This window comes from Manis javanica, chromosome 1 (genome assembly GCF_040802235.1).
Source record: "Manis javanica isolate MJ-LG chromosome 1, MJ_LKY, whole genome shotgun sequence".
NCBI classification, from domain to species: Eukaryota; Metazoa; Chordata; class Mammalia; order Pholidota; family Manidae; genus Manis; species Manis javanica.
Genome location: NC_133156.1, coordinates 124,548,240 through 124,574,699, shown reverse-complemented (window position 1 = coordinate 124,574,699; position 26,460 = coordinate 124,548,240). Strand labels below are relative to the sequence as shown.

At 38.9% G+C, this 26,460-nt stretch overlaps 1 protein-coding gene across 2 annotated transcripts in view; it reads right to left on the bottom strand.

The window, feature by feature from the left end:
- The window catches only part of ADAMTS12 (ADAM metallopeptidase with thrombospondin type 1 motif 12), a 357,338-nt gene that overhangs the window by 98,507 nt on the left and 232,371 nt on the right, over nt 1–26,460 (bottom strand). For both annotated transcript variants that reach the window (XM_073237370.1, XM_037001907.2), the window contains exons 6-12: nt 23,441–23,565; nt 19,623–19,772; nt 11,330–11,473; nt 10,602–10,746; nt 5,804–5,896; nt 4,198–4,343; nt 1,127–1,296 (exon numbers count right to left, since the gene is read on the bottom strand). In XM_073237370.1, the coding sequence (XP_073093471.1) occupies nt 1,127–1,296; nt 4,198–4,343; nt 5,804–5,896; nt 10,602–10,746; nt 11,330–11,473; nt 19,623–19,772; nt 23,441–23,565 (973 nt within the window). The remainder of the gene's footprint in view (nt 1–1,126; nt 1,297–4,197; nt 4,344–5,803; nt 5,897–10,601; nt 10,747–11,329; nt 11,474–19,622; nt 19,773–23,440; nt 23,566–26,460) is intronic.

Genomic DNA, 26,460 nt, shown 5'->3' with positions numbered 1-26,460 from the left:
AACCGACAGCCATCAGAGTATTTTTGAGACTCAAATTGGGCAAAACATTAGAGAGCCTTTCGTTCAAAAGCAATTGACTATATCACTTTTCTAACGGTCCAAATACATAATTTTTATTCATTTGTCTCTGATGTCTCCTGTGTCCCATCATACTAGAATATCAGAAACTTCAAAACCATGAAAAATTTAGTTGATTCCTTTTTATTACCTTGTCTCAAATCTCCTTAGCTCAGGAAAATCTTTTCTCTTTCATTTCCAAATCGAATAACAACAAATAGCACAGATACTTCCTGATGCCGATCTACAGATAGTGGTTAATGATTCTTCACTTTTAGGAGAGAATGTGTAACTGGTGCTGATCCAGGGGAAGCAATGCCAGGGCTACTGTGCTATTCTCCAGCTTAGTTATGGGTCATCCCCACAGGTATGTGCAACCTTTAGATGCCTGATTTTGTTTTTTACCCTCCTTATACCGTCCCGTACATATAAAATGTTGACTTCTGGCCCCAGTGCTGGCTTTCAGTCATTTCTAATGAAGGCCTTCCTACCATTTTGTTTTTCCTGTGCTCACTCTCCTCTCAGTTGGAACTGCTGACTCTATTTTGAATGCCTTCCTTTTTCCTTCTTCCAGTAGAAAGATTACTCATGCTTAAGAATCATAAACTGCTTCCTTGGAAGTCTTCTTTGAAATTACTCCAAATACACAATGACCTTCTCTTCTGAATTTCTGCCAAAATGACAGTCAGTTTCATACACTCATCAACAAGCACTTCTATTAGTAATTAGTTACTGAACTCCTGCATGTCCATGTACTGCTTAGCTCCTTCTCAGCTGTTTTGGAGTGAGCTACCATATTTGATAAACTTCTCTTTTATCTCCCACATTGCTCAGCACAGAGTTGAATATATTCATCCCTTAACATGTATTGATCAACTTAACCAGGTTCGTGTTCTCACCTTCTAAAATATAAAACTCTTTATGGTGCAATTCTCTTTTTGTTGAACTTTGTAGGGCAGCACAGATACCTTGATATATAACCAGAGAGCAGAATTCAAACTCCTACGGTAATGGCTCTCTGATCATGGCTGTGGCCCTAGATCTAGAATATACTGTTATAGCTCTTTACCTGGATTAAAAACTGGAAACCAGCGGTGGAATTCATTCTTGTAGGGCACAGTGTCAAACTCACTGCATTGCATCTGCCGAAATGTTGGTGCATCTGGGCGACAGGGGTGAACGTTGCACAAGCGATAGCGTTTTCTTTCTCCAGTGCAGTACTTACCGCCAAACTTTGGTCTACAAATGAAACAGACAAGCTGTTTTTCTGGTTTCCTTAAAGGCCAACATTTTCCTTTAAAACTCCCCTGGAAGCTGGCCATTTCTGTTCCTTACCAAACCACGTCCTGCTCTGTCCTTTAAGCTCACCTTTAAAATAAATTCCTGTAATTGTTACATTTTTGGTTATTGTTGCCCAGGCATGTAGAATCCTGGGTGTATTTGCCTATTTTGAAAGTTAGTGTATTTTTTCTACTTGTATATCCTCCTGGCATTTCAAACTCAAAATATATGCTGGAAAGGGATACATTATTTTCCCTCCAAAATCTGCTCCTTCTATAATTCCTGTTTAGCAAGTTAAAGGGGGTCAGATTCCAAAGCCTTCCTTTGATCCACAGTCTGTTGCCTGGTCACTGGTTGTATCTTTCTATTTGTTTCCTCTTCTTTATTCACACTCACCAGACTAGTCCAACCCTTACTCCATTCCTGACCCCCTTCTGCCCAGCTCTTTTCCTCAATCTACTGTATACTCTATTATCTAGTTAATTTTTATGATTGCTGTAATTACTTTAGTTTCTTGTTTAAAACCCTTTAATGCCACCCAATACACACAGAATAAAGTCCAGCCCCTTGAGTGGGCTCTCAAGGCCTCATAATGCTTAGTTTATGTTAGCAAGTGATACACACTCTGTGCACATTTCCACTGATACCAGCTGACTTATTGTTTCTTTTCTGTGCCTCCGCATAGATTTCCCGTGTTAAGTCTCTTGATGTCTACTCACTACTCATACTTTAAAGATCAAATAAGTGCTCTATCATGAATTCTTCCTGGATTCCTGCCACAAGTAATCTCTTTCTCCTCTTTAATTTTGCCTACTATCGTATGCACTTCCTTTACTTATCTCTCCCAAAAATAGTTCTTTGATGAGTTAATCCATGCTCTGTCATCTGCTCTCTGAGTAGTACTTTCAATATAGAAGGCTCTTAATAAACATTCAATGAGTAAATAAATAAATAATATTTTAGAATAACCATTCTTAATCTTATTTCTTTTGCAATGTACTTCAGGGTCATAACAACCTCCCAATTAGGAGGAGGAAGTATAGTAGAATTGCTGTCACAGCAGAGGAGAAACTGTCCTTTGAGAAGGCTCCCAGGCCATCCACTTATCTCAAGGTCAGTTGACCATGCCCTGACCTAAATCTGTGACCTGAATCACAAACTGCCTCTGTGACTGTGTTTCTATTGTCACTGTCCCCAATGAACTTAAGCAAATCAGCTAATGAGATCAGACACATCACTCACCTGAGGAGATTCTACAACAAACTGTGGCTTCTAAGATAGGAATTAGGGTAAGTTTTCCCCTAAAACTAAGTTAGCAAGTCATTCTTCAGTTCTTCCACAAGGATGTCTCTTTTCTCATAAGCACCGGTCACTGACCAACCTACTGAGAAGGCTACGGACTGATGCTGGCTGAATACACAGTGCTGCTCATAGGTCTCAGAGCAAACCACCGATATTCCCTAACCTCTAAGATGCAAATCACATTTCCTATCAAAATGAAACATACTGTTAAATAACATTTTCTATAAAAATTAAGTACTCTATAATTCCTGGTTTTGAACTTTGAAGTCACAGAACACTTGTATTTTTAAAAAAGCAACTTTTATCAAATGTTAAGATTTGAAAATAATTTCATGCAAATTTTTCAAATGTACACTTATATGTGTGGTAAATGATGAAAGATATAATAAATACTATAATGTCTACCATTTAATGAAAATTTTATGTAGTGGGTATTATGTGAAAGTCTTGATAGGTATTAACCTATTAATCCTTAGGAAAAATTTATTGTATATATATATATTCATATTACTAGATAATAACATTTATTTATTAAATATATATCTATAGTTGTTAAATATATATAATTAGCACATGTGAATATGTTACATATTCAATATATAATAAGACATTAAATATATATTATGTATATACATGTACATATATGCATATAAACATAGTAATATATTTATTAATAGAAAGGAGAAGAAAGATTTGGAACTGATATACTGAGGGGATTGTAATCACACTTATCACTTGCCCTTTAAAAAATCTGACTCTTACTCTTCAAAAGGAGACTGATGTAAATGGGGTAAAAGAAGCTTAATACACTTGCCACTTCTAGAGGCATCATACATATACTTTAAAAAATTTTTACTTGGGAACTAGTTTTCCAGGAAGTAATGAAATTAAGAATGTAATGTTCTATTTAGAAAACAAGGGAATTTAGATTCAGTTCATATATAATATCATTATACATATTTAAATTATGAAAAATATTAAGCAATTTGATCAAAACATTGAAAGCCACTGTAAAATAACTTCTATAGAACCTTTAATAGGCTAATATGGAACTCTGAGGTTTACAAAATCCTTATCTAAGATATTAAACATAATTATCCTAAAAAAATGTACCTGGCTATTTTGTTAGTTACCTAAGGAAAGAAAATATTTTTATAAAATTATACATTCATTATGACTGAAATAAAGCTATAATCTTATCAGCAAAATTAAGTATAACTAATCTCTCACTGATAGAGTAAGGTTATCAGAAGGATTTAATTACACAATCTCCTGGAAGTTTTCAGACAGATTGTAGTTTTAAAATAAATTTTCCTATTTTCCCAAATGATGAAATCAGCTTACATATCCAAATTCTAATAAGAATCCAGTGCCAAACCAAAATGAAACAAAACAAAACAAAGCCACTTTCTTTTCCACCCTCTAAGAATCCTTCTGATTCCCGTTTGTCTTTAGGAACCCGTTTAGTTTTCCCTTAGGGATTGCTGACATCATGCTATGCCAGCTCTGGTCTCACAGCGCTCTTGGAGGAAGGGGAATGCATTTGGCTGGACTTACTCAGGGTTGTTGCAGAGCCTCTCTGCACTCTGGGCTCCAGCCCCACAGGTGCGGGTACAGTGGGACCAGGGCGACCAGCGGCCCCAGCCTCCAGGAATGCTCTCTGGTTTCTTCCCCACTGTGATACACTTGCCAGCCATACACCACTGGAAAGGGAAGAGGCAGGAGATGCGTATGTTAGGAAGGTAAAACTAAGCCAAACTAAACTGAGTCAAGAACCTCAGAAGTCTAAACCCAATTCTCTGTGAGCATGCATATTTCCTATAGACACACATAAGATGCAAAATACAGAAGGGTTCATCTCCACCAAGATCCTTGGGTTTTAGAATCAGAGAATTTCAGAAATTTAAGGGAAGCTTATGGGGTCTAGTTGTAGCCAACATAGAAGTTCTACTCAGTGTGGTAGCAGATTGCATGCCAGAAGATAAATCCATATGTCACTTCCCTCACTGAGTCTTGCCATGAAATTTATGTTAGCTTTGTATGCTTAGTAACATAGTTATTTAGTAACATAAATGGTTTACTTTCTGGTGCAAGCTCCTTATCTTCTTGCAGACCGTAACAAACATTTTGCAGACTGGACCTATGATAACATTTCTTTATAACTTCTATAGGTATTTAATATCTGCAGTAGATCATTCATCCTCTTGCAAAAAGTTCACTCATTGCCAAAACATTCTAGTAAAAAGTTTTTCTAATAATACAACATTTTTTTGCTCTCCTATAATTCTACCTATTGTTTCTGGCTCTGGCATTTCAAGCAGCTCAGAAAAAAAATCCCCTGTCTCCCTCTTCAAGGCACTCCTTCAACAACTATCAGTTAGAAGGGTGAACATACAAAAAGAAAACAAAAGAAAATGCAACTTGATTGTCAGAAATAGCCATATTTCCTGGAGGACTTAGGCAATGTTTTATCTGATGGCCTCCTTTTCTCCTTTTCCTTGTTACTTCTGGTCACTGTGTATTAAGACCAAGTTCTGTAATTTCAGTGATAGGTCATGTCATACTCAAGCAGCATAAAGATAACCCACCAGAAGCCTAAATCCTAAGTCCACAACAAACCTAAATGGTTTTGTTGAGCAGTATGTGTTACCCTGTTCTCAGGCTTTCTGAAGGATATCTAACATCCCTGAGTTCGTGGGTGTCTGACTTTCCTGCTTAGTAAAATGGGATGAACTTAAGAAATGCAGTCAGGTCAGATGATGAGAAGGAAGGCAATGAATAACCCAAATCCAGCATCTTTGGAAAGAAGAAGCCATTGGCTTGTTCTTTTCAATCTTTAATATGGATGGCAAAAAAGTCAAAATGAAGGTTGATAATAAGCTCAGCAGGTATTATTGACCAAAATCTCCATAAAAGTTCACCAGTGAAAGATGGGTCAGCTTTTTTTGCAACTGACTGTAGAACTGGGTCTCAGCCCTCTCTCCTTAGTTACTTATTTGCAGTGAAGGCTCCAAAGGCAGAGTTGAAGTGGAATCCTTCCCTCTGGCTAGTTTGTGATCTACATTCACACAGAGACAGCTGCTCTCCAGAGCCTCCTTGCAGCTCTTCCCAAAAACTCGATGCCTGCTGCCCTCCTCCTTCCTCCCTCAGCTTGAGGCATCACCTTCTTCTCACCGCATCGTGTCCCATCTGCAGCAGCATCTAGCTTAGAGCGACAAAAGCCTTTCACTGAGCACCACAGTGTCTCACAAACATTCTGGAAAACAAATGTGAGATCATACTTTTATGTATTTTCATAACTTGCACAAAAGCATTTCTACAGTGATGGTAAATAAACACATTCAACCACATACCCACAATAAATGCTGCCATTAGTACGAGTGATGGAAAGTAATCACTCAAAAATTCTCAGTTCAAACTTAATTTGGACTTTGTCATCATTCATAAACAGTGGTCTGTAGACCACAGTAGGTAATAAGAAAGTGGTAGATAAAACACATTTCCTAAGAGTTGAGGATGTAATTTCTACATATGTGGCCCAATATCATTGCCCTAGGCATGTTAACTGGTGATATTAGCCATCAAAGGCCAATCCAAACTATACAAACTATAAAATGGCAGGAATTTGCTTACGAACAGCTGAGGTGGTTATAACTTGAACCTGCTCACTGAAGGAAAACTATTCCATCCAGAGAACCTCAGCTTATTTAACTTATTATTGAAAGTAGTCAGCTTGTTTTATCTGCCAGGGAATGCACTGGATATTCCCTTTCATTTCTCCTCCTATAGTAGGAACAAGGGAAGGTTGACAAGATTCTTAGATATCATCTGAAATGACTCAGCTGCTTCTATTCACCTTTAAGACTTTCTTCTATCCACCCACTGTCCAACATTCCATCTACCTATTGTACTCTAGATTCAAAGATTTTTAATAAGATTTCATAATTTTTAACAATTTTATAAAATTATCGATCTCTATCTCTCTAAATTTTGTCTCTCCCTGACAACCTCTATTTTCTCCCTCTGGAACTCATAATTGTTATCGATGAGCTTTTCCATTCTGTCCTTCATGTGTCAACTTCACTTTTATATTCTTTCACTTTCAATTTCCTCGTATGTGAAAGTTGAAAAGTCTGGATTTCTGTGAGAAAAAGACTAGCTTCTTCTCCATCACACAACTCTTGAGAAATACTCAAGTGGGATGGGAGGTAATTTTCTCAGCTTTAAATTCCATTTGATTGATTTTCTCTTCAGCTGTGTCAAGCCTGCTATTAAACCAATCTCTGAATCTAAAGTCAATCACATTTTTCATTTCTAGAGGTTGTAATTGTTTTTCAAATCTGCCTTACAAATGTAATGTTTTTTTTCTTTTCTCATCTATACATCTTCTTACATGCACTTACTTATTATCCCTATTGAAAAAATTCACTTATATAAAGTTCTTGAGTGTTTATTATCTATTTGTATTTAGTTGAAGATAGTTTTAAGTTTTTAATTAGGGGTTGAACTGTAAACTTATCTGATCAGAAGCTTTATCTATTGGCATTTTGTACATCCCTTGCTGAGTGCTGGTTCCTCCAAGATAGGTGTTAAACCTTTGTCTCTACCAGGCATCCATGGTATTACCAGGTCAGAAATATATCTTTGCCAATTTTGTTTTTGGCCTGGGGGTTTTCAAACCATACAAGAGAATAAATTTGAATTCTCAATCAGCATGAGGCTGCCCTGTGTTAAAAAAAAAAACTTTCTCATGAGAAAGTTATCTACTGGCATACCCCCACCTCAAAATGCAGGCTGAGATAAGAGACGGTCCCCCATCATCTCCCTTTGTTGGTGGTGATTTGCTCTAGCCCCCGTCTTTCACTGTGGCATAGCTCTTCACAGCTCTCAGCTTCAACAAGTGGTCTCAGTTCCAACTCCCTGCCCTGTTCAAAGTTAATGTCACTGTCTATGGACATTTGGATGTGAAAACCAAAGCCCTCCAGTTATCTCCACATCAGCCTCAACATGCATGCCACTCCCCTTTTTAGTTTTTCTCCCCCAAAGATTTTTTTTTCCTTACAAGTTCATTAAGCATTTATAAAGAATGATATGCTGGGGTGAAGTGTACACAAGAACTCTGTACTATTTTTGCAACTTCTTTTGAGTTGTAAACTGTTTCAAGATAAAAAAATATGATGAAGAAGGATGATGCTATCTTTTCTCTTTTATATATAGAGAGACAATGATTAGGTTACCTTGGCTGCAATATGCAGGGATTTGAAGTCTTCATTCTCTTATCTATTGAGTGCCTCCTATGTGCTGGGCCCTGCTGCCCATCAGGAATAAAAATTCCCTCAGAGAGCTTACAGAAAGTAGGGGTGGACATAAATAAGTAGAAAGCAACTATGATATAGGCTAATGAAGGCTTTGTCAAAGAAAACACAGACTAGAATGTGAAGCGACTTCAAGCTACGACCCACATCATGAGTAGGGGGGTGGTGTGGAGGAACCAGAGCATGAACAGTTCTGGAGGTGGAGAACCAGCACTCTCAGGGGCTGAGGTGGTTTGCTGTGGACAACACAGAGTGTAAAGGAGGAACTGGCCAGAGGTAGCCAGAATGGTCCATTTCCAGTAAACCACAGGAAACACGGAAAGATCCTTACCTTTAGAGAACAAATTGTGGCTAAAATACTTTAAATGTTTTAAATGCATTCCTGACTTGGCAAAATAGTAAGAGAACTAACTCCTCAGATGCTAAAAATGTAGCAGAAATGTTAAGTCGGAGACACAAACTTGGTAGCTTAGATTTTAGTTTTGATGGTCACTGGAGTCCTGGACACAATACCTCAGGCCTATGTAGGGCAGGAAGTTGGATTGGAGACCTCCCGTAAGGCTGTACCCCAAAAGATTACACTGAGTGAAAGAAAGAAACCTGGGGACACAGCCAGGAAATTGGTCTGTTTTGACTTTTACTCTAGAAGGAGCGGTAAAATGTTACCCCTGAGAGTTTGCATCCACACTGGCCTTCATATAACTCATGACATTAGTCAAATAACATTCAGTCAATAATTTAAGCTGACCTGGGGCAGCAGTGACAACTCTTATAGAATGTGTTGGCCATGTGAGCCTTAAAGAAAAACCTGACATGAAGTTTCATGTCAGAGCTCCCAATAAAAGCAAAAATTGACAAAAGGAAATAATACATAATACAGGAGAGCCAAAGGAAATCCCAAACAAGAGAAACAGACCCACACAGACTCTGGACATTGGAATTACCCAACATAAACTGCAAAAATGTATCTCCTATGACTGCAGAAATAAAAAATCACATTGAAAGTCTGAATTAGGAACAAGAGACCATAAAAATCAGAGAAAACCTAGCAAATTAATCAAATAGATTGTTGTAAGTAAAAAAAGAAATGCCATAAATGAGATTAAGAAATCAATAAACAAGTTAAAGGAATGGACATATCTGAAGAGGAAACCAGTGAGTTGGAAGAGAAAGAAATTACACCAAATGCAGAGGTATAAGGTGATGAAAATATAAAGGAGAGGTTCCAAGATATGGGAAACTAGTGATAAGGTCTGACAGATAACAAATTATAATTCTAAGTTAGAAAGTAGGGGGTTAAAATAACATTTTAAGAGATAAAGGCAGAGAGCAAGAGATAGGATGAATCCTGAAGCCCCTTTTAAGCCACTTTAAAGAATCTGAACTTTAGTGTAAAGGAATGGGGAGACTGAAATATTTCAATCAGAGAGGAACACAATCAGATTTCCATTTATAATGGTCGCTTTGCATTTGGGGATGGATCAGTGTTGAGAGGTGGTGGTCAGCCTCTAGGAAAGGAGACCTTCAGGGAACTATGGTAGTCATCTTGGAACAAGTGGATTTTAGAGATACTTAGGAGTTAGACTGGTATAACCTGGCTGCCAGTTAGAAGTAAGGGGTGAGGGACTTTTGCACCAACTTTATCTTCTCTAGTAAGTCTTGCTTGTTCTAGCTAAGCACAGTTACTTACTTCCTCCTCAAAGTTATTTCTACATGTCTCTTTCTGTAATTAGCTCACTGTAGTAAGATTTTTCTTCCTGCCTCCTCCTCTAGAGCACAAGGTCCTCAAAAGTCAGAGAATTGATGTTATTAATTTTTGAGGGCACATCTCTTTCATTGCATTCAGCACACAGCACAGAATTGGCAGGGGTTAAGCAAGACTTGCCTTATCCGTGTCTGTGTGTTAACACTGCTACTTTCCCACTACAAGGGATGAGTTCAGAGAATAGACAAGATCAGTTCACAAAGGAATTTCATACAAAGGAGTTGGGACTGTATCTTGTGGTCAGTAGGAGCCCTAAGAGCAGAGCAGAGGCATGGTTAGATTTGTGGTTTTTTTTAAATAACTTGAGCAACAATTTGAATTGCTGTATTAGGTAAGAGGTAGAAGGAGGTAACTATAATAACAAGGAGAGATGAGAGACTAAATCAAGATAGTGCTAGTGGGAATAAAGAAGACAGGACAGAGCCACAAACTTCAGCAGGTTAAATGTTAGGGTTTCACTTATCATTTGGGTGTTGAAGATAAAGAATGAATCAGAGATGAATCTTATTCTTACCTTAGAATCTGGTGGCATTCTTCAACCAGATGGGAAATTCAGGAAAGGGAACGACTGTAGGTTCTATGGAGTCTGCAAGTGCCAATCACTGTAATTCTTGAAAGTCACTACAGAATTTTCTTCACCACCATCCTGTGGCAAAGGATTGCTGATTCCACAGAGTACTAAGGAGGTAGGGTGAAGGACTACGGAGGACCCCAGCTTCAATCTTTCTGCCTCATAGATACCTTGCCATGAATAGAAAGTTTCCATTTCTGTGTCTGGACCTTTGGATTACCAGATAAGTTCCCTGCCTTTTCCTTCAGTATGCTGGAGATCTCAAGCCCTGTACATTCACACCAGAGGCACCAAGATAATCATCACTTACTTCTACTTCCTGGCAGAAGGTAGCATTTGGGCCATACTGCAGCTGGCACTGATGGTGAACATCATAGATCACTCCAGGGGCAATGACCTTGGACTTCAAGCTTTTCTTTTTGGGCATGTCATCAAGGCAGGACCCCCAGCCTCGGCTAGAAGCAAGTTAATAGAAATAAGAGCAGTTGCTTATGATTTCCTTTATTTTTTGTCTTTCATTTAACAGACACTTCCATCCTTCTAGTTTATTCTTGGTCTTACAAGACAACTTTATTTATACAGAGCAGGGAACCCTCTGGGCCTGCAGTGGGAGTTTCTTAGAAGGAAATGCAAATAGCATCCCACACCATTAGTTCAGTGTGATCTAGGAAATACAAGCAGTGATAAAATTACAAGTTCATCATCTTACCCCCTTTGGGGTTTCAGGGCCCTCTTCTGACATATCCTGGTTGTTTCCGCCCATCCCCAAGGAATTAGCACACACTCAAATCATAAAAAGCCACCTTGGGACAGGAACAAGCCAGGGGAATGGGATGCCGACATAGGAGTAGCTGGAGGGTAGAACCCACCTGATACCAGGGGCAGAAAGCAGAAGTGAAATCTACCCCTTTTGATTCCACCTTAATATTGTGACCTCAGTTTGGAAGGAGCTGAGACTTTCCTGGTCTCAGGTAAAACTTAAAGTGACTTCCAGTTTAAAGAAACCAAGTGGGTGGTCCTGAGATGCATGTCACTTACTCCAGGAAGCGGGTGATATACTCCTTGCTGCACTCAGACCACGTCAGCGGGGTGGGATTGTATTGGAGCTGGCGAGACATGATGTACGGGTGCCTGCCCACAGGCTCACAGTCATTTTCTTTCCCATCATGCTGGATGCCGAAGCTGCAGGAAGGTACAAAGCACAGAATATTAAGGAGACAGGCAGGAAACAGGGAGAAAGCCATAGCTTCTCCAAGGTGAGAACAACCCACAGAGAGCAACTTCTGTACAGGAGGCATCCATCCACAAAGTGGGAGTGTGAAGTTGGAGAGGGATAGCTAATTGTGAATTAAAAATCACAGGAAACATTTTAAGAATCACTCTGCCTCAAATATGTAACTGTGGGAACCACGTGGCTAATCCAAACACCTCTGTGAAGCAGGGAGCCAAGAGCTCCGAGTCTGGCTTTTAGTGAGTCTAGAGTTAAGAGGGCAAATCCTGCCTCAAGCTCTCTTCTTTGTGCTACAGCAACCATAGCACGAAAGAACAAAACCTTCCTTCCCCCTTTTCATGATCATCTAAGGAAGAGCATGAAAGAGGAGCCTAAGAGAGACTTTGTCAAAGGCTACAAGCTTCAATGACTGGATTTCTTCCTAGTATTGTTGGGACAGTCCTCTGATATCAGAGACATTAGGGAGACATAGTTCAGTGGTTAAGAGCAGGGTTTTGATGACACATAATCTCAACTGGCATTCCAGCTCTGCCTCTCACTGATCTGTGACTTACTGACATTTGCTCAGCTTCATTTTCCTCTCCTAGAAAATGGAGTAAATCACCAGAGTACCAGGGTGAGATTTGAGTGGCATAAAGTTAAAAACCACTTAGAAGGGTGTTTGGTGTATGATAAGGGCTCCAGGACCAGACAGAAAAATTTTGCTGCTGTTTTTAACATTGGTTAGCTTATTTTCCTTTTCTAGAGGAGGAGGTTTGGAGTCTGAGATTCATGAAAGATCATGCAGCTAATTAGTAGCAAAATGAGATCTTCTTAGATCTTTGTGCTGCTGTGTTGGCATCTCATTGTGTCTCACTTGGTCTGCTCCCTGACCTCCCTTTGCCAGGGCTGACCAGAGGAAGCAGCAGACCCAGAAATGTCTGTGTGGAAGCCAAGTCCTTAGGATCACCCCACAAGAACTCTCTCTTGCGGGGTCTGCTTACAGCCTAGAGGTGTTGGCTCAAATTTCCAAATCTGGACAAAGTAAAGTTTGACCTTTTACTCTGCTAGTGGAATTCAACCCCTCTGACAGGGAGATCATATTCAATTTTAATAAAAATCTCCTGGTCAACATTAGCAGCTCTTGCAGAGAAGTCTTTGGGGAATTTATAGATTTTCTTGTATTTTTAAAAATGATGATGATGTTATCAACTTACAGACTCCGACCACATTCCACATGAATATAAAACTCACCAAGGAGTCGGTGAATTAATCTACAAAGTTCTTATCACACCCCACAAAGAATGTGATTCAATGAAAGCTTTTTCCCAAGAAGGCCTTTCCCAGGTCCATTTAGTTTCCCCAAGTTCACCCACTCAATAATTAGTAAAAATCCTAAACTTCAAGTGTGGCTATAAAAACATGCATGAATACTGGTTTTTCTACTACTGGCTATTCCAATACAACAAGCCGAATGTCTGGATCCTATGTACTGAGTGAATTCAAACCTACACTCAAGATATCAGTTCCCCCAGAGCTCACTTGGTTTCATCTAGTTTTTCATTCATTCAAGGATTTTTCCCCTTCAACTTTATCACCCCTCTCCTATCTTGGAAGAAAAAAAACAATGCTAGTAAAAATGTTGCCCTGGACTGTCTCTACTATCTCTAAATGGGTGGAACACTCCTGTCATCTGGGAACAGGGGGTCAGTGGAAAATGTAGGGCAAGGGAAGCACATGGGGTCCTGGGAATGCAAGGCTTGTTTCCAGGAAGCTGCTCTGCAGCAGACAGGATGGAACCTGGAAGAGCACTTGGTAGTAAAGAGCCCTCTACCGCCTGAAACAACTTATCAGACTACTGCATTACCTGCTTTACTTCACCTCTGTGTTTCAATTCCTGTTAGATGTGTTTGCCAAGTTGTAGACATGAATTAGCAAGTTAAGTAATTGCCTGGGTTTCAGAGCATCACGTGGTGGAATATATCCATTCCTTGCTTTTTATTATTCATTTTATTGTGGAGGGGAACCATCAGAGAATAAAAACCATGAAAGCATGATTGTGGGCTTTTCTAACTCCTTTAGGAAATAGCAATTTTATATACCCAGGGTCCTCATAAATGGATTAGAAAATGTTTTCTCTCAATATAAAGTGAAATTTTTCACTTAAGGCCATAGCACAACTTAGTGAACTTTGCTTTCTCTTTCACATCATACACAATCAACGATGAAACAATTTCTAAAAAACAATAGGGTATTTTTGTTACTAAACTATAATAAGTGTCTTATTGGGATACTGGTTGACCACATTTTCTTTCTTCTGGGCTGCTGTGGGTCGTTTTATTGATCTGCCCAGTGTTTCTCAGCTTGGTCTTCCCCTAATTAGAACTATGTAGCTAGAGAAAGAACTAAATACCTCAGAAGAGGCTTTCCCTATGAGACAAAGTTCTTATGAAGCTCCTAAAGTCCTCTTTCCTTTGGTTTTGCATCTTACTAAAGCACTTTTTTCTATCACTCAAACTCAAGTGTATGTGTCTTCTTTCAACTTTCTCTTTCTTATCAGTAACTCTAAACTTTTCTTTTTTTGTCATTTAAAAGACAGTGTTTTATTTAGGTCACCTGTACACAGCCCCATGACTTTAAAAAAAAATCTTTTTGAGATAATTATAGATTCAGTTACAGTTGCAAGAAATAATACAAAGAGGTGTCATATACCCTTCAACCACTTTGTTCCTATGGTAACATCTTGCAAAACTATAATACAACATCACAGTCAGGATACTGATGGTCACTCAGTCAAGACACAGAACATTATCTTCACCATAGGATCCTTCATGATGTATTTTATAGCCATACCACTTCCTTCCCTCCCCTACTCCCTCCTTAAACCCCAGCAGCCACTACTATGTTCTCTGTTTTTATAATTTTGCCATTTCAACAATGCTATATAAATGGAATCATACAGTATGTAACTTTTTGAGATTGCCTTTTTTCATGGAGCATGACTGAAGAATCATCAAGGTTGATGTATGCATCAACTGCATTTTACTACTGACTAGTATTCCCTGGTATGTGCATCACAGTTTATCTAATCATTGATCTTACTGGGTTGAAAAAGCCCCTAGACTGTTTCCAGTTTTTAGCTATTGAGATTAAGTTCCTACAATTATTCATGTACAGGTCTTTGTGTGAACATAAATTTCATTTTTCCAGGATAAATGTTTCACTGGGTCACATGATAGTTAAAAAAAAAAATAACCCAAACTTTCAACTGCCAAACTGTTTTCCATGGTTCTTGAACCATTTCACATTCTCATACAGCAATGTATGATCCAGTTCTTCCACATCCTTGCCAGCATTTGTCATCATTATTTTTTATTTTATTTGTTCTGATAGGTATGTAAGTGATATCTCATTATGGTTTTAATCTACATTTCCCTGATAGTTAATGATGCTGAATATATTTTTGTATGCTTATTTGCCATTTGTATATCCTTCTTGGTGAAATATCTCTGTGTCTTTTGCCCATATACTAATTGCATTGTTTGCATTTTTTACTATTGAGTTTTGAAAGTTATTTGTATATTCTAGATACTAGTTCTATTGGCTATGTGCTGTATTAGTTTCCTAGGGATGCCATAAAAATTACCATAAACTCAATCACTTAAAATAACAGAAATTTATTCTCTCACAGTTCTTGAGGACAGAAGTGTAAAATCAAGGTGTCAGCACTATGTACCCTCTGAAGGTTCCGGGAGAGAATCTTTGCTTGACTCTTCCAGCTTCTGGTCATTCCAGGCTTCCTTGAGTTGTGGACTTCTAACTTCTGCCTCCATCTTAACATGATCATCTTCTGTTTGTATCTTTTTGTCCAAAATCTTCCTCTCCAGCCATTGAATTTGGGGCCCCTTAAATTTGGGGTGATTTCACTTCAAAATTCCTTACTAATTATATTTGCAAAGTCCCTATTTCCAAAAAAGGCTACATTCTGACCTTCCAGGTAGACAGGAATTTGTGTTGCAGGTGGGGGTGGGGCTGACACTATTCAACCCACTACATATGGTTGGCAAATATTTCTCCCATGCAGCAGCTTTTCTTTTCATCCTCTAAAAAGAGTCAAAAGGTTTTAATGTGGTAAGTGCAATTTTTAAATGTTTCCTTTTATTGATTATGCTTTGGTGTCAAGTTTAGAAACTCTTTGCCTAGCTCTAGATACTGAAAATGTTATTTTCTGAAAGTTTTATTTTCTAGAAGATTTTTGTTTCATGTTTTACATTTAAGTTTGTGTTCCACTTCAAAAAAATTTTTTTTCATATGGTATGAGACATAGGTAGAGGTTCTTTTTATATTTTTTTATTTTTGCCTATGGACATCTAATTGTTCGGCACTGTTAACAGGCTCTTTCTTCCATTGAATTGCTTTTGCATCTTTGTCAAATCAGTAGGGAATATTTTGGGGGGATTATTTCTGCATTCTCTGCTCTGTTCTATTGATCTATATGTATGTCTATCCCTTTGCCCAAGCCACCAAACTTATTACTGTAGCTGTACACATTCTCATACAGCAATGTATGATTCAGTCCTTCTGCATCCTTGCCAGCATTTGTCATCATTATTTTTTATTTTAGTTATTCTGATAGGTATGTAAGTGATATCTCATTATGGTTTTAATCTACCAATATGGTAGGTAGATAAGTGATATCTGATAGGTATGTAGGTGATATCTCATTATGGATTTAATTCTTGAAATCTTGTGGACTGATTTTTCCTACTTTATTATTCCTTATCAAATTGTTTTACTTATTCTAGTTCCTTTGCCTTTCTGTATTAATTTTAAAATACTTTTTCTATATCTCAAAAAATTTGCTGATATTTTGATAGAAAAATCATTAAACCTGTATATTTATTTGAGGAAAATTATATCTGTATTATACTAAGTCTTCCAACTCATGGACACAGTATGTCTCTCATTTAGATTTTTCTCCAATTTCTTTCCTCAGTGTGTAGAGTTTTCAACATACTAGTCCTGTACATATTCTGTTAGATTTATAAATATATAACACATATATGTAAATATCTCATATTTTTGAGAGATTGTAAAAGGTATGGTATTTTGAATTTCGGTGTCCACCTGTTTATTGCTAGTATATAGAAATGTGATTGATTTTTGTATGTTTATATTGCATCCTGTGAGTTCATTAGTTCCAGTTTGTATGTGTATATAGATTACTTGGGGTTTCTACACATACAATTATGTTATCTGCAAATGAAGCTAGTTTTATAGCTTCCTTTCTGATCTGTATGCCTTTCATTTCCTTTTCTTGCCTTACTGTACTTACTTAAACTTCAATCTTTTTTCTTTCTGTTCCTAAAATTTGGTCATTTCCTTTGTACTATCTTCAAGTTCAGTGGTTCTTCTTCTGTCTGCTCAAATCTTTCGTTGAGTCTCTTTAGTGAATTTTTCATTTCAGTGATTGTACTTTTTAGCTCCAGAATTTCTTTCTTGGTTTCTTTTTAGGTTTTCTCTTTATTGATATTTCCATTTTGTTCATATATCACTTTCTTGATTTTCTTCATGTCTTCCTTTAGTTCTTTGAGCATCTTCAAGGCACTTGTTTTAAAGTCTTTGTCTAGTAGATCTTTCATCACATCTTTTTCAGGAACAATTTCTCTTTATTTTTTCCTTTGAATGGGCCATACTTTCCTGTGTCTATATATCTTGTGATTGTGCATGTGTGTGTTTGTGCATGTGTGTGTAAAACTGGACATCTCAATCTACTAATCTGATAACTCTGGAAATCAGACTCTTCCTTTTCCCTAGGATTTGCTGTTTTTATTGTTGTTGTTGTTGTTTTGCTTGCTATAAGCTTCCTTTGGGCCAAAGGAATAATCAACTCAAGGTGTAAACTTGAAGTCTTTTCAGGTCTTTTCTGAAACTTTCCCTGGGTATATGTAGTCACTTTCTAATTTTCCCCATATATGCAACTGTTTTTTTAAGTTCCAGTCTTTATTGCCTGGCTCTGAAAGGGACAAAAGAGAACAAAAAAGAGAGGGAAAAATGGGCTCCAGCCTTTTAAATCTTCTGGAGATCACTTTGGCCAAATGGAGAGGGGCTCACAACAAATGGAGGAGCTGAGCAACTGATGCTCACCTCTTTGTCTTCACCTGTGCGATCAGAAGCAGCTATCAGTGATCAGAACACAGATCCCTGATATTGGAGGACAAATTGATTCAGGAAATGGCCCATTTCTAGTCTGTTAAATAATCCCCCACATCTTATATCCAGGAAACATCTACAACTCTGTTTTCAAGTATTCAGGGAATTTTGCATAAGTAATATTACCAGGAGGGTCTCCCCTTTACTAGAGAATTTACAAAATCTAAAAGGAGGATCGTTCCTACCCTCAGCTTTATTTTCTTAGGAGGCCTTCCTTACAAAGTTGATATGCCCATGTCCAGATAATTATAGCAATGATTCCCTCAAACACTGGGGCAAGACTGATTTTGCAGAATCTGGTTAGCATATTTCTGAGTGTCTTAAAGGTCAGACTGAATTAAGGATATAAAAGATCCATTCTTTGAGTAAAAGCAGTGAGCATTTCAGAATGTATTTTATCAATCAAGTCTCCTCAACTTTTCTTTATCTTGAGTATCCCATTGCTGGGAAGGTCTTGAGCAATCATTTCTCAATGTGACCTAGTTATATTCATTTGGCATTGCTCGGCCAGCAGGTACTACTGACACCAATGACTTGATTAGAGGATACAAGGGACACATACCTCCACATAACCAGGATTGAAGATACCTATATGCTTGCACAAAAGAATAACTTCCATTATCAACATGGCAACTAAGGCCTGGTCTTTTCAAGACCCAGCACTCTGTTGCCAATTATTATTTAATTATAAGCAAGTCAGTTAACCTGTCTTTGAATCTGTGATAAGAACATTAGGATATGTCATAATTATTTCCCAGGACTTTTTGGTAAGGATCAAAGAAATCACAGTATCTAAGAAATTGCCTAGTTCAATGTACTGATGTTACGGATGAGGAAATAGATGCAGAAAGGTGAAGGGGATTATCTAAGGTCATAATATTGGCTGATGAAAAAGCCAGAATAAGCACTCACTTTTCCCAACATCCAAGCCAATACTCTAGTTTTTTACTACAGATAAAAGTATTTTGAAAAATTATAATATTGCATGAGAAAAATGGTGAAAAAGCCCAGGCCAAGGAGGTCAGGCCTGGAATAATCGAGTCTCCAGGCCTCTTCCTACCCCTGTCTGTCTTCAGGCTATACAGTCAGAGCACACCCCAGTGTTCTGCTTCCTCCTTTAGAGGGAAGAAATCCAGGCTAGGGGTATAGCTGAACCATCACAGAACTCCCCATTCTGAATTTCTAATTAGTATGATACCCTCTTATTTGTGGCTAGTAAATACACCAACCAATTAAGTTACAAATACACTAAGATCTTTCCTCCATGGGACTCTGACCCCTGGAGCATCTAGAATCCTCATTATCCCATCACTCAAACATTTTAAAACCTTTCTCCAGTGAAATCACTTAATCAAATTTGCACATTTTTAAAAGACAACTTGGACCTCCTGTTAACTGGTGTTTGCTTGCTGGTCTTTCCCATCAAGCACAGCAGTTTTCAATTTCTTCTTTATTCAACGTTCTCCTTCAATACATATGAGTAAAATGTGACCAACAATAGTATCTACTTCAAACGGTTGTTAAGAGGATTTAATGACACAACAAAGTGGCATAAAGTAAGAGCAAAAATGTTAAAGTTTGTGACTCTTTACTGATATGATTATTTCATATAATTGTAACAATTCCTGAATTAATCAACAAAGTTAAAGCTTATCTGTTTGTCTGCTCAACCCATTCTAATTCAGAGAATTATAGTGCCCCCTCTGATTCTGTCATGTAGATGGGGTAACTTCAAAGACTGGGTGACTATCCCCACTTTACAGATGAAGATGAACAAGTTTAGGAAGGCAAATCTTAAACCACAATGCAATCTGACTCTCTTAACACAACATTTTAGGTGCTTTCCATTCCCTCTACTGATACTGATGTATGAACATAGTGAGGAGCTCTGTTTCCCTGGCCCTTTACCTGTGCCCGAGCTCATGGGCAATTGTGAAAGCCAGAGGGAGTCCTGAGTCTTCATTGATGTTACAGCTCCGGTGAGGCTGGCACATTCCTGACAGGTGGGACAGACCCAGGGTCTCACAGGGGCGATTGACCCCAGCACAGATGTCTTTTCTGAAAGCAGAGAACAGAGATGTGTAGGTCCCCAAAGACACATCTGAAAAAACCCTCCTAAATAAAAACAGGGTATTAATTCACATTCAGTATGGACTGTAAAGCACGATTAAAATTGTTTTGAAAGTCCATATCAATGTAAGGGACAATTTTGAATTCATAAGATTATTCTGATTTCACCCCTTGATTATTAAATTTCACTAGCACCTAAAAAATGTGGGAAAATATGGCAAATGTTTTATTTCAAGTTGCTTTTGCTCTTGATCTCAGGAGACCAAATTATATTACTTGGCCAAAAGGAAAAGGATTTGATTGAAAATTGAAGTTAATTTGAACTTTTAAATAGGGAAGGGATAACCAACAATGGCTGAGGTTTTACAAATATGAAACCCCTTTTTGGTCTTTCTGAGGTCTGTGCTCAAAACTCACCTGAGAGTTTTTGCTCATTTGTGAAAAAGACAATTGGTTCCATCAATCCATCCAGAGATCAAATCAATTGTCTCTCCAGCACTGGTACCCTAACAAAACTGCATAAGGGAGGGGATGTAAATACAAATAAAGACTCCTAGGATCCCATAAAATGTTAGGTACAGCTTTTAAATATAAAAATATGCCCTATATCCTGGTAGGGATTATTTCAGTCACTGACAAGAATTTTGAGAGTTGTTAGTCATTTGGTTTTCTTAGTTCCGAAGCTCTTTGCCAAGAATGACTAGTACAAATGCCAACAGGGTTCTGAGCTTTAGTTAGCTGCAGACCTTCAACTCATGGGGTTTGTGTGGGCACCATTTTGGCAACACAGGCCTGCTTTGTGTGTCTGTTAGGCTATGGAAAAGATCCAAGCTCTGAAAACCCTGTGAGTCCTCAGTTCTCCAGGAGGCAATGGCTGGGACAGTGGGATAAAGGGAGCAGCTGGCATTTCAGAACACGCTCAACAGACAAGAATCCCTGCTCTCACCACCAGGGCCTGTCATTGAGCAGTGTCATGCTGGAGAGCTCGATTAGTTCATACAGCGCAATCATTTTAAATAACTGTTGGGTCTTTAGGAAGACTGACCCACACTTTTCTACCTCTACTGTCAGATGTCCTTGCTACTATTTCATTTAAAAAATCTAGGTCTACATGGAGCTACTGGGAAAAGATGAATGGTGTTTATTGCTAATCCACCAACCTTCCCATTCTGACAGAGGAAGAGGTTAGATCCATTAATTTATTGTTTATTGAGTACCTACTAAGTGTCTAGTACTAAAGAGGAAAAAAGGGGCAACAAAAGAACTGTAGGAATATGGATGTTGCAGACAAAGAGTTTAAGCTCCAAAAAGGAGATTAGCTCTACTTCCATCATGCGCTGGAGAGAGTGCAAGAGAAAACGTGCAGTGGCATGCAGCCACTAGCCCCATCTCGTGAGGTGCGTTTGGGCCATACGCACCTTTTATGACGTGCAGCTCTACAGAGAATTGTTACAGTGGCTCTCAGCCTATCCTCCAGAGACAAGCTCAGTCTGACACCTTCCCCTCCCTTCCTCCCTGATCCTACCTATTTCTTCACACCAGAGCTTCTTAATGGGGGTTGCTTTTGCTTCCACCCGGTCCTACAGGGCGTTTGGTAATATCTGTAGACAGCTGTGGTGGCCACACTTGGAGGAGGGTGCTACTGGCACCTCCTGGAGAGAGGCCAGAGATGCTTCTAAACATTCTATAATGCACAGGATGCCCCTCAACAAAAGACTCATGTAGCCCAAAACATCAGTGGCACTGAAACCGAGAAATACAGCTTTAGAATGAAATACTCTGTGCTTCCTGGATGCTGGTGAGGTTTGTAATACCTTGAAACCAGACCTGTTCTAGGAAAGATAAATTATCATAGTAAAAAAAAAAGGAGAGCAGATCCTTCAGATTCTTATTGGGTAGTAGTTTCAAGTATGGCTATTGTGTTCAAACTGCCTGGATGTAAGTCCCAGCTATCCCTGTCAACAGCAATGAGATTTTGGGCAAGTGATATAACTGAGCCTCAGTTTCCCCATCTACAAAACAGGAATGGCTGATGTAGTCACCTACTAGGGTTGTTGTGGGGATCAGGTGGAACAATGACTGTTCTAATAGATGTGGCACAGTGCCTGACCCACATCAAACATGCCACAAATGCCAGCTATCATTAACTCCCTCATTTTTTCATGTGAGAATGAGAAGAGAAACTGTTTCTGCTTTCAAGAAAAGAAAAGAGATGGAGCTGTAACATAGCTCCCAGGTGGCCAATGCTTGTCCCAGCATCCAGGGTTCTTCCCTGTATAAAGGTGCTGTCTGGACCAAAGTCTTTGCCTGGCTTCTTGCCCAGGTCCTGCATTCCCTGGCTGGCTGCCTGCTAGCTTCCTAGAACCCCTGTGCTTATATTGTTAAATGTGACAAACCTATTTCCCAGGAGAACCATTGATCAACAAAGATGCCACAGGTCCTAATAAACCTAATGTAAAAGGTTTGTGCTATAGACTTCTTTCAGAATGTCTTGGCATTCAACTAAAGTTTTGATATTTTTACTTGAAAGAGTGATTCTGATGTTTGGAGTTTCAGATTAGGGAAAAGCAGCCATTTGGATAGTGTGGGGGCTGGTCATCCTTCCTTGTAGGCATCTTATGTACTGGGACGATCCTGTCACAGGGACAGGTGACAGGCCAAGATGTTTGGGGGCAGGCAGCCTATCCTTCCCCAGGACAACACACACACACACACACACACACACACACACACACACACACACACACACACACACACACACACACACACACACACCACATCCTGGGCCTTTCAGTGCATGAGGTGCTCTGTGGCTGAAGGGCCAGGTCACAGGGCCTCTTCTAATATATATCCCTGGATTTCTGGATGTCTCTGAATCTGCACAAGAGTGTCCAGTGAGAACTTTCTTCCTCCCTTTAACATAGAACCTTCATTTGTCTAGATTAAAATAGTGTCTAATATACAGCAGATGCTCAATAAATACTTATTGAATCGATGAGCAAACATAGCCTTCCATGAGACCAGGTTGATCAGGAAAGCTCACCAGATTTTCAGAGCTATGAGTCCTAGAGGGTTTGGTGATCTTTATTAGCACCTAGGACAATGTGTAGTTGGAACAGAACCGTATCTTCATGAGGGGAAAAGGGAGAAAGGCTTAAGGAAACTACTCTGTCTTTTCGGGGAGGACCAGCTCCCTATATTCTGTCATCAGCATCAGTCAGGGATGGGATCCAAGAATGACTGATTTCTGTAGAGACAGTTGCATGTTTCTAAATCAGAAGAAATGTTTCAAAAAATAAAATAAAAGTAAAGGATTATAATCCTATGGTTAAGAGTCATGGACTTTAATGAGGAACTGCAAATAAGCTACACAGAGCAGCCAATTTTAAAAATGAAATCAACATTGGGACAGAAAAGAGGCCTGCATTTTGCTAATAGATGAAGGTTATTAACAGAGAGTTTTGTCACATTTAGCAAGTTTGCTAACTGCCCCTTTACTGGTATGGGACTCAGCAGTTGTCTAGCTCATAGAAACTACCTTTAAAAATGACCAAGAGCAGCAAAACGGAGGAGCATCTCATGAGTTTGGACACATGGCAACCCTTTTACATGCCAGCGCGCCCTGCCTTGCAGCCCCTGCAATGCCCCTGGGGTACCTGGTGAGAAGGACGGCCACATCATGATGGACAGGGTTAAGGTCACTCTTAGGATTGATGCTCTTCTGCCACTTACAGAAGCTGGACAGTGTCTTCTCTGCATGGTGAACTATTTTCAATCCTTGCTGGAGAAAAAAGAGGAAGAGATTGGTGTGGGTGAATTTAGTGTGGTCATGGCCCATCACATGAGTCCCTAGAAGCAGCCAAGTGCAGTGAGCTCCAGTGTGTGCCTCAGTCATCTGCAGGAATTTGGCAGAGGCTAATTTACTCCCATGGGCTAACCCCTGCTCTAAACATTATTCTCATGACTCCCACTAAAAATCTGAAGGGGAGAACTGCAGGACAGAAATTATCACTGGGCTAGGTAGCCCTTGGGGAAAAATAAAAATAGATGAGTGAAGACCAATAGCTGTTTGAAGCTCTATTTCTAGTGGCTCTCTGCTTCCTAAGCCAATACAATTCCAAAGTGTTTTCACATTTTCAACAATAGCTCTGCCTTCCATGAGGTATCCTACAAGGCTGGAAGTTTCCTTGCCCACGATTTCCATCTTGGTTTGACATCTGTGGGTGAAGGGCAGAGGGTAATAGTCTCTCCGGGCTTCTGACCTATTAGGATCATTGGTTTTCTAACAGCAGTAAGGATGCTGTAGTAGGTCCCTCAGTCTGTAACTTCAAGGGCTCATGAGGACCTATCTGATCCATAGTTACTACTTGTGGTGGGAAGACGGGGCTAGTTCTTAATTAACTGGGTGAATACTTGTCAAATGGGGGAGATAATCAGCTCTAGAGGGTTTCCAGTTGAATTTAAATTTCTAAAGGAGAAATTCCTTTCCCTTGCCCCACATCCTTGGGGTCTCTATACAGAGCCATCCCCAGTACAGGGTGGATTCTACCCAGAGAACGACTACTTTCATTGGCCTATTCTAATCTGAGTCTATTATTCTGGGCTCAGCCCTAAGAATTTCAGGACAGATTCTGTATCAAACTGAACTTGCATTTATACTATTCTGTATTTTGCTAAGGCCCAAACCCAAATCAAACAAGGCCTGAGGCACTTCAGTTGCCTGTTAGAGGTACTCCCAGCTGCCCCCACCCATGCTAATTCACCACCATAGGCCACCTTCCTTTCATGAAAACACAAAAAGGTGGCTCATCACTCTGGAAAACTCATCAAACTGCTTAGCATAATGAACTTACATAGAAGAAAACAGACTTCATTATTTAATAATCCTCATCATTATACCACCCAGCAGAATGGTGTGTGGTGGACAGGATGGAGTTCAGGGTACTAGCTGGGCAAGGGGAGTCAGCCTCCTATTCATCTAGTCAAGCTAAGGTTAGGCTAGCAATCCTATGGGAACAAGGGGCCCATACCCACCATAAGGAGCTGGCCAGATGGCATAATCAAGAATGGAAGAGAAGAGAAAGGAAAGAGAAAGAAATAAAAGTGAAGGAAGGCAGGAGGAAGGGAAAAGAAGGAAGGAAGGAAATATTTCTTAATCATTTACTATGTGCCAGATACTTTCACATGTTCTCCCATCTAGCTGCATCTGCTCAGCATTATCTGTAAAGAAAGTATTGTTATTTTCATTTTATAATAAGAGTAAATTAAACTTCAGAGAAATGGAGAACTAGTTGTACTAGCTGGAAAACTAGCTCCAGTCAAATACTGAACCAAAGACTATGAGAACCAGGCTCCTAGATGCAGGTGGGGCCCTCCCTAATGGGTGCCCAGCATCACTAGACTAGCGCCGCAGGTCCAGCTTCTTGTAGACAGGAAAGCAGGTCATCAAACAAAGCATCAACTATGATTAGATTTCTTTGGAGTCTGTTTTCAAACCTACATTTCTTCATTTGTTGGGTCGGTTGGGTTTTGTGGGGGGAAGAGGTCTCTGAGATAATTCTCATTATTTGAAAAAATACTACTCAGAATTGTTCCAAAGAAAATGAAATACTTAGGTATAAATCTAACAAAACATTTGCATGATCTATATCTGAAAAATTACAAAATGCTCATGAAATACATGGGTTTCATCTAAACTTCATATCTTATAAAGAACTAATTCAAAATGGATAATAGTCTTAAATGTAAAATGTAGAACTACAAAACTTTTAGAAAAAAAATCATAGGAGAAATTCTTGGGGATCTAGGGCTAGGCAAAGAGTTGATAGAATTGATATTAATAACACAATCCATAACAGGAAAAACTGAAAAATTGATCCTCATCAAAATTAAAACCTTTGGCTCTGAGGCAAACCTTGTAAAGAAAATGAAAAGTTGAGGTACAGAGTGAGAGAAAATCCTTTGAATCCAAATATATATATATATATGACAAGGCATTTGCATCTAGAATAGATAATATATAAAGATCTCTCAAAACCCAACAATAAAAAACAAACAATTAGAAAATGGACAAAAGACATGAAGAGGCATTTTACTGAAGAGGATATTCAGATGGCAAATACATGAAAAGATATTCAACATCATAAGCCATCAGAGAATTGTAAATTAAAACCACAATGAGATATTACTAAATGCCTATCAGAATGGCTAAAATTAAAAATAATAACATTACCCAATACTGAGGACATGGTGAAACTGGATCACTCATATACTGCTGGTGAGAACATAAAATGATACAGCCACTAAGGAAAACAGTCTAATAGTTAAAAAAAAAATATGACCTAGGAATTGCATTCCTAGACATTTATACTAGAGAAATGAAGACTAATGTTCACACAGAAGCCTGTAGTAGAATGTTTATAGCAAAAACCAGGAAACAGCCCCAAATAGGAACAACTCAATGAGTGAATGATTAAACAAGTTGGTATATCCCATGTAATGCTACTCAGCACTGGAAGGGAAACTCTTTATACACACTGTTTGGATGGATCTCAAGGGAATTATGCCGAATGAAAAAAATCCAATTTCAAGAGGTTACATAGTATACAATGCCATTTATATAACATTCTTGAAATAACAAAATTACAGAGATGGAGAACAGATTAGTGCTGTCCAG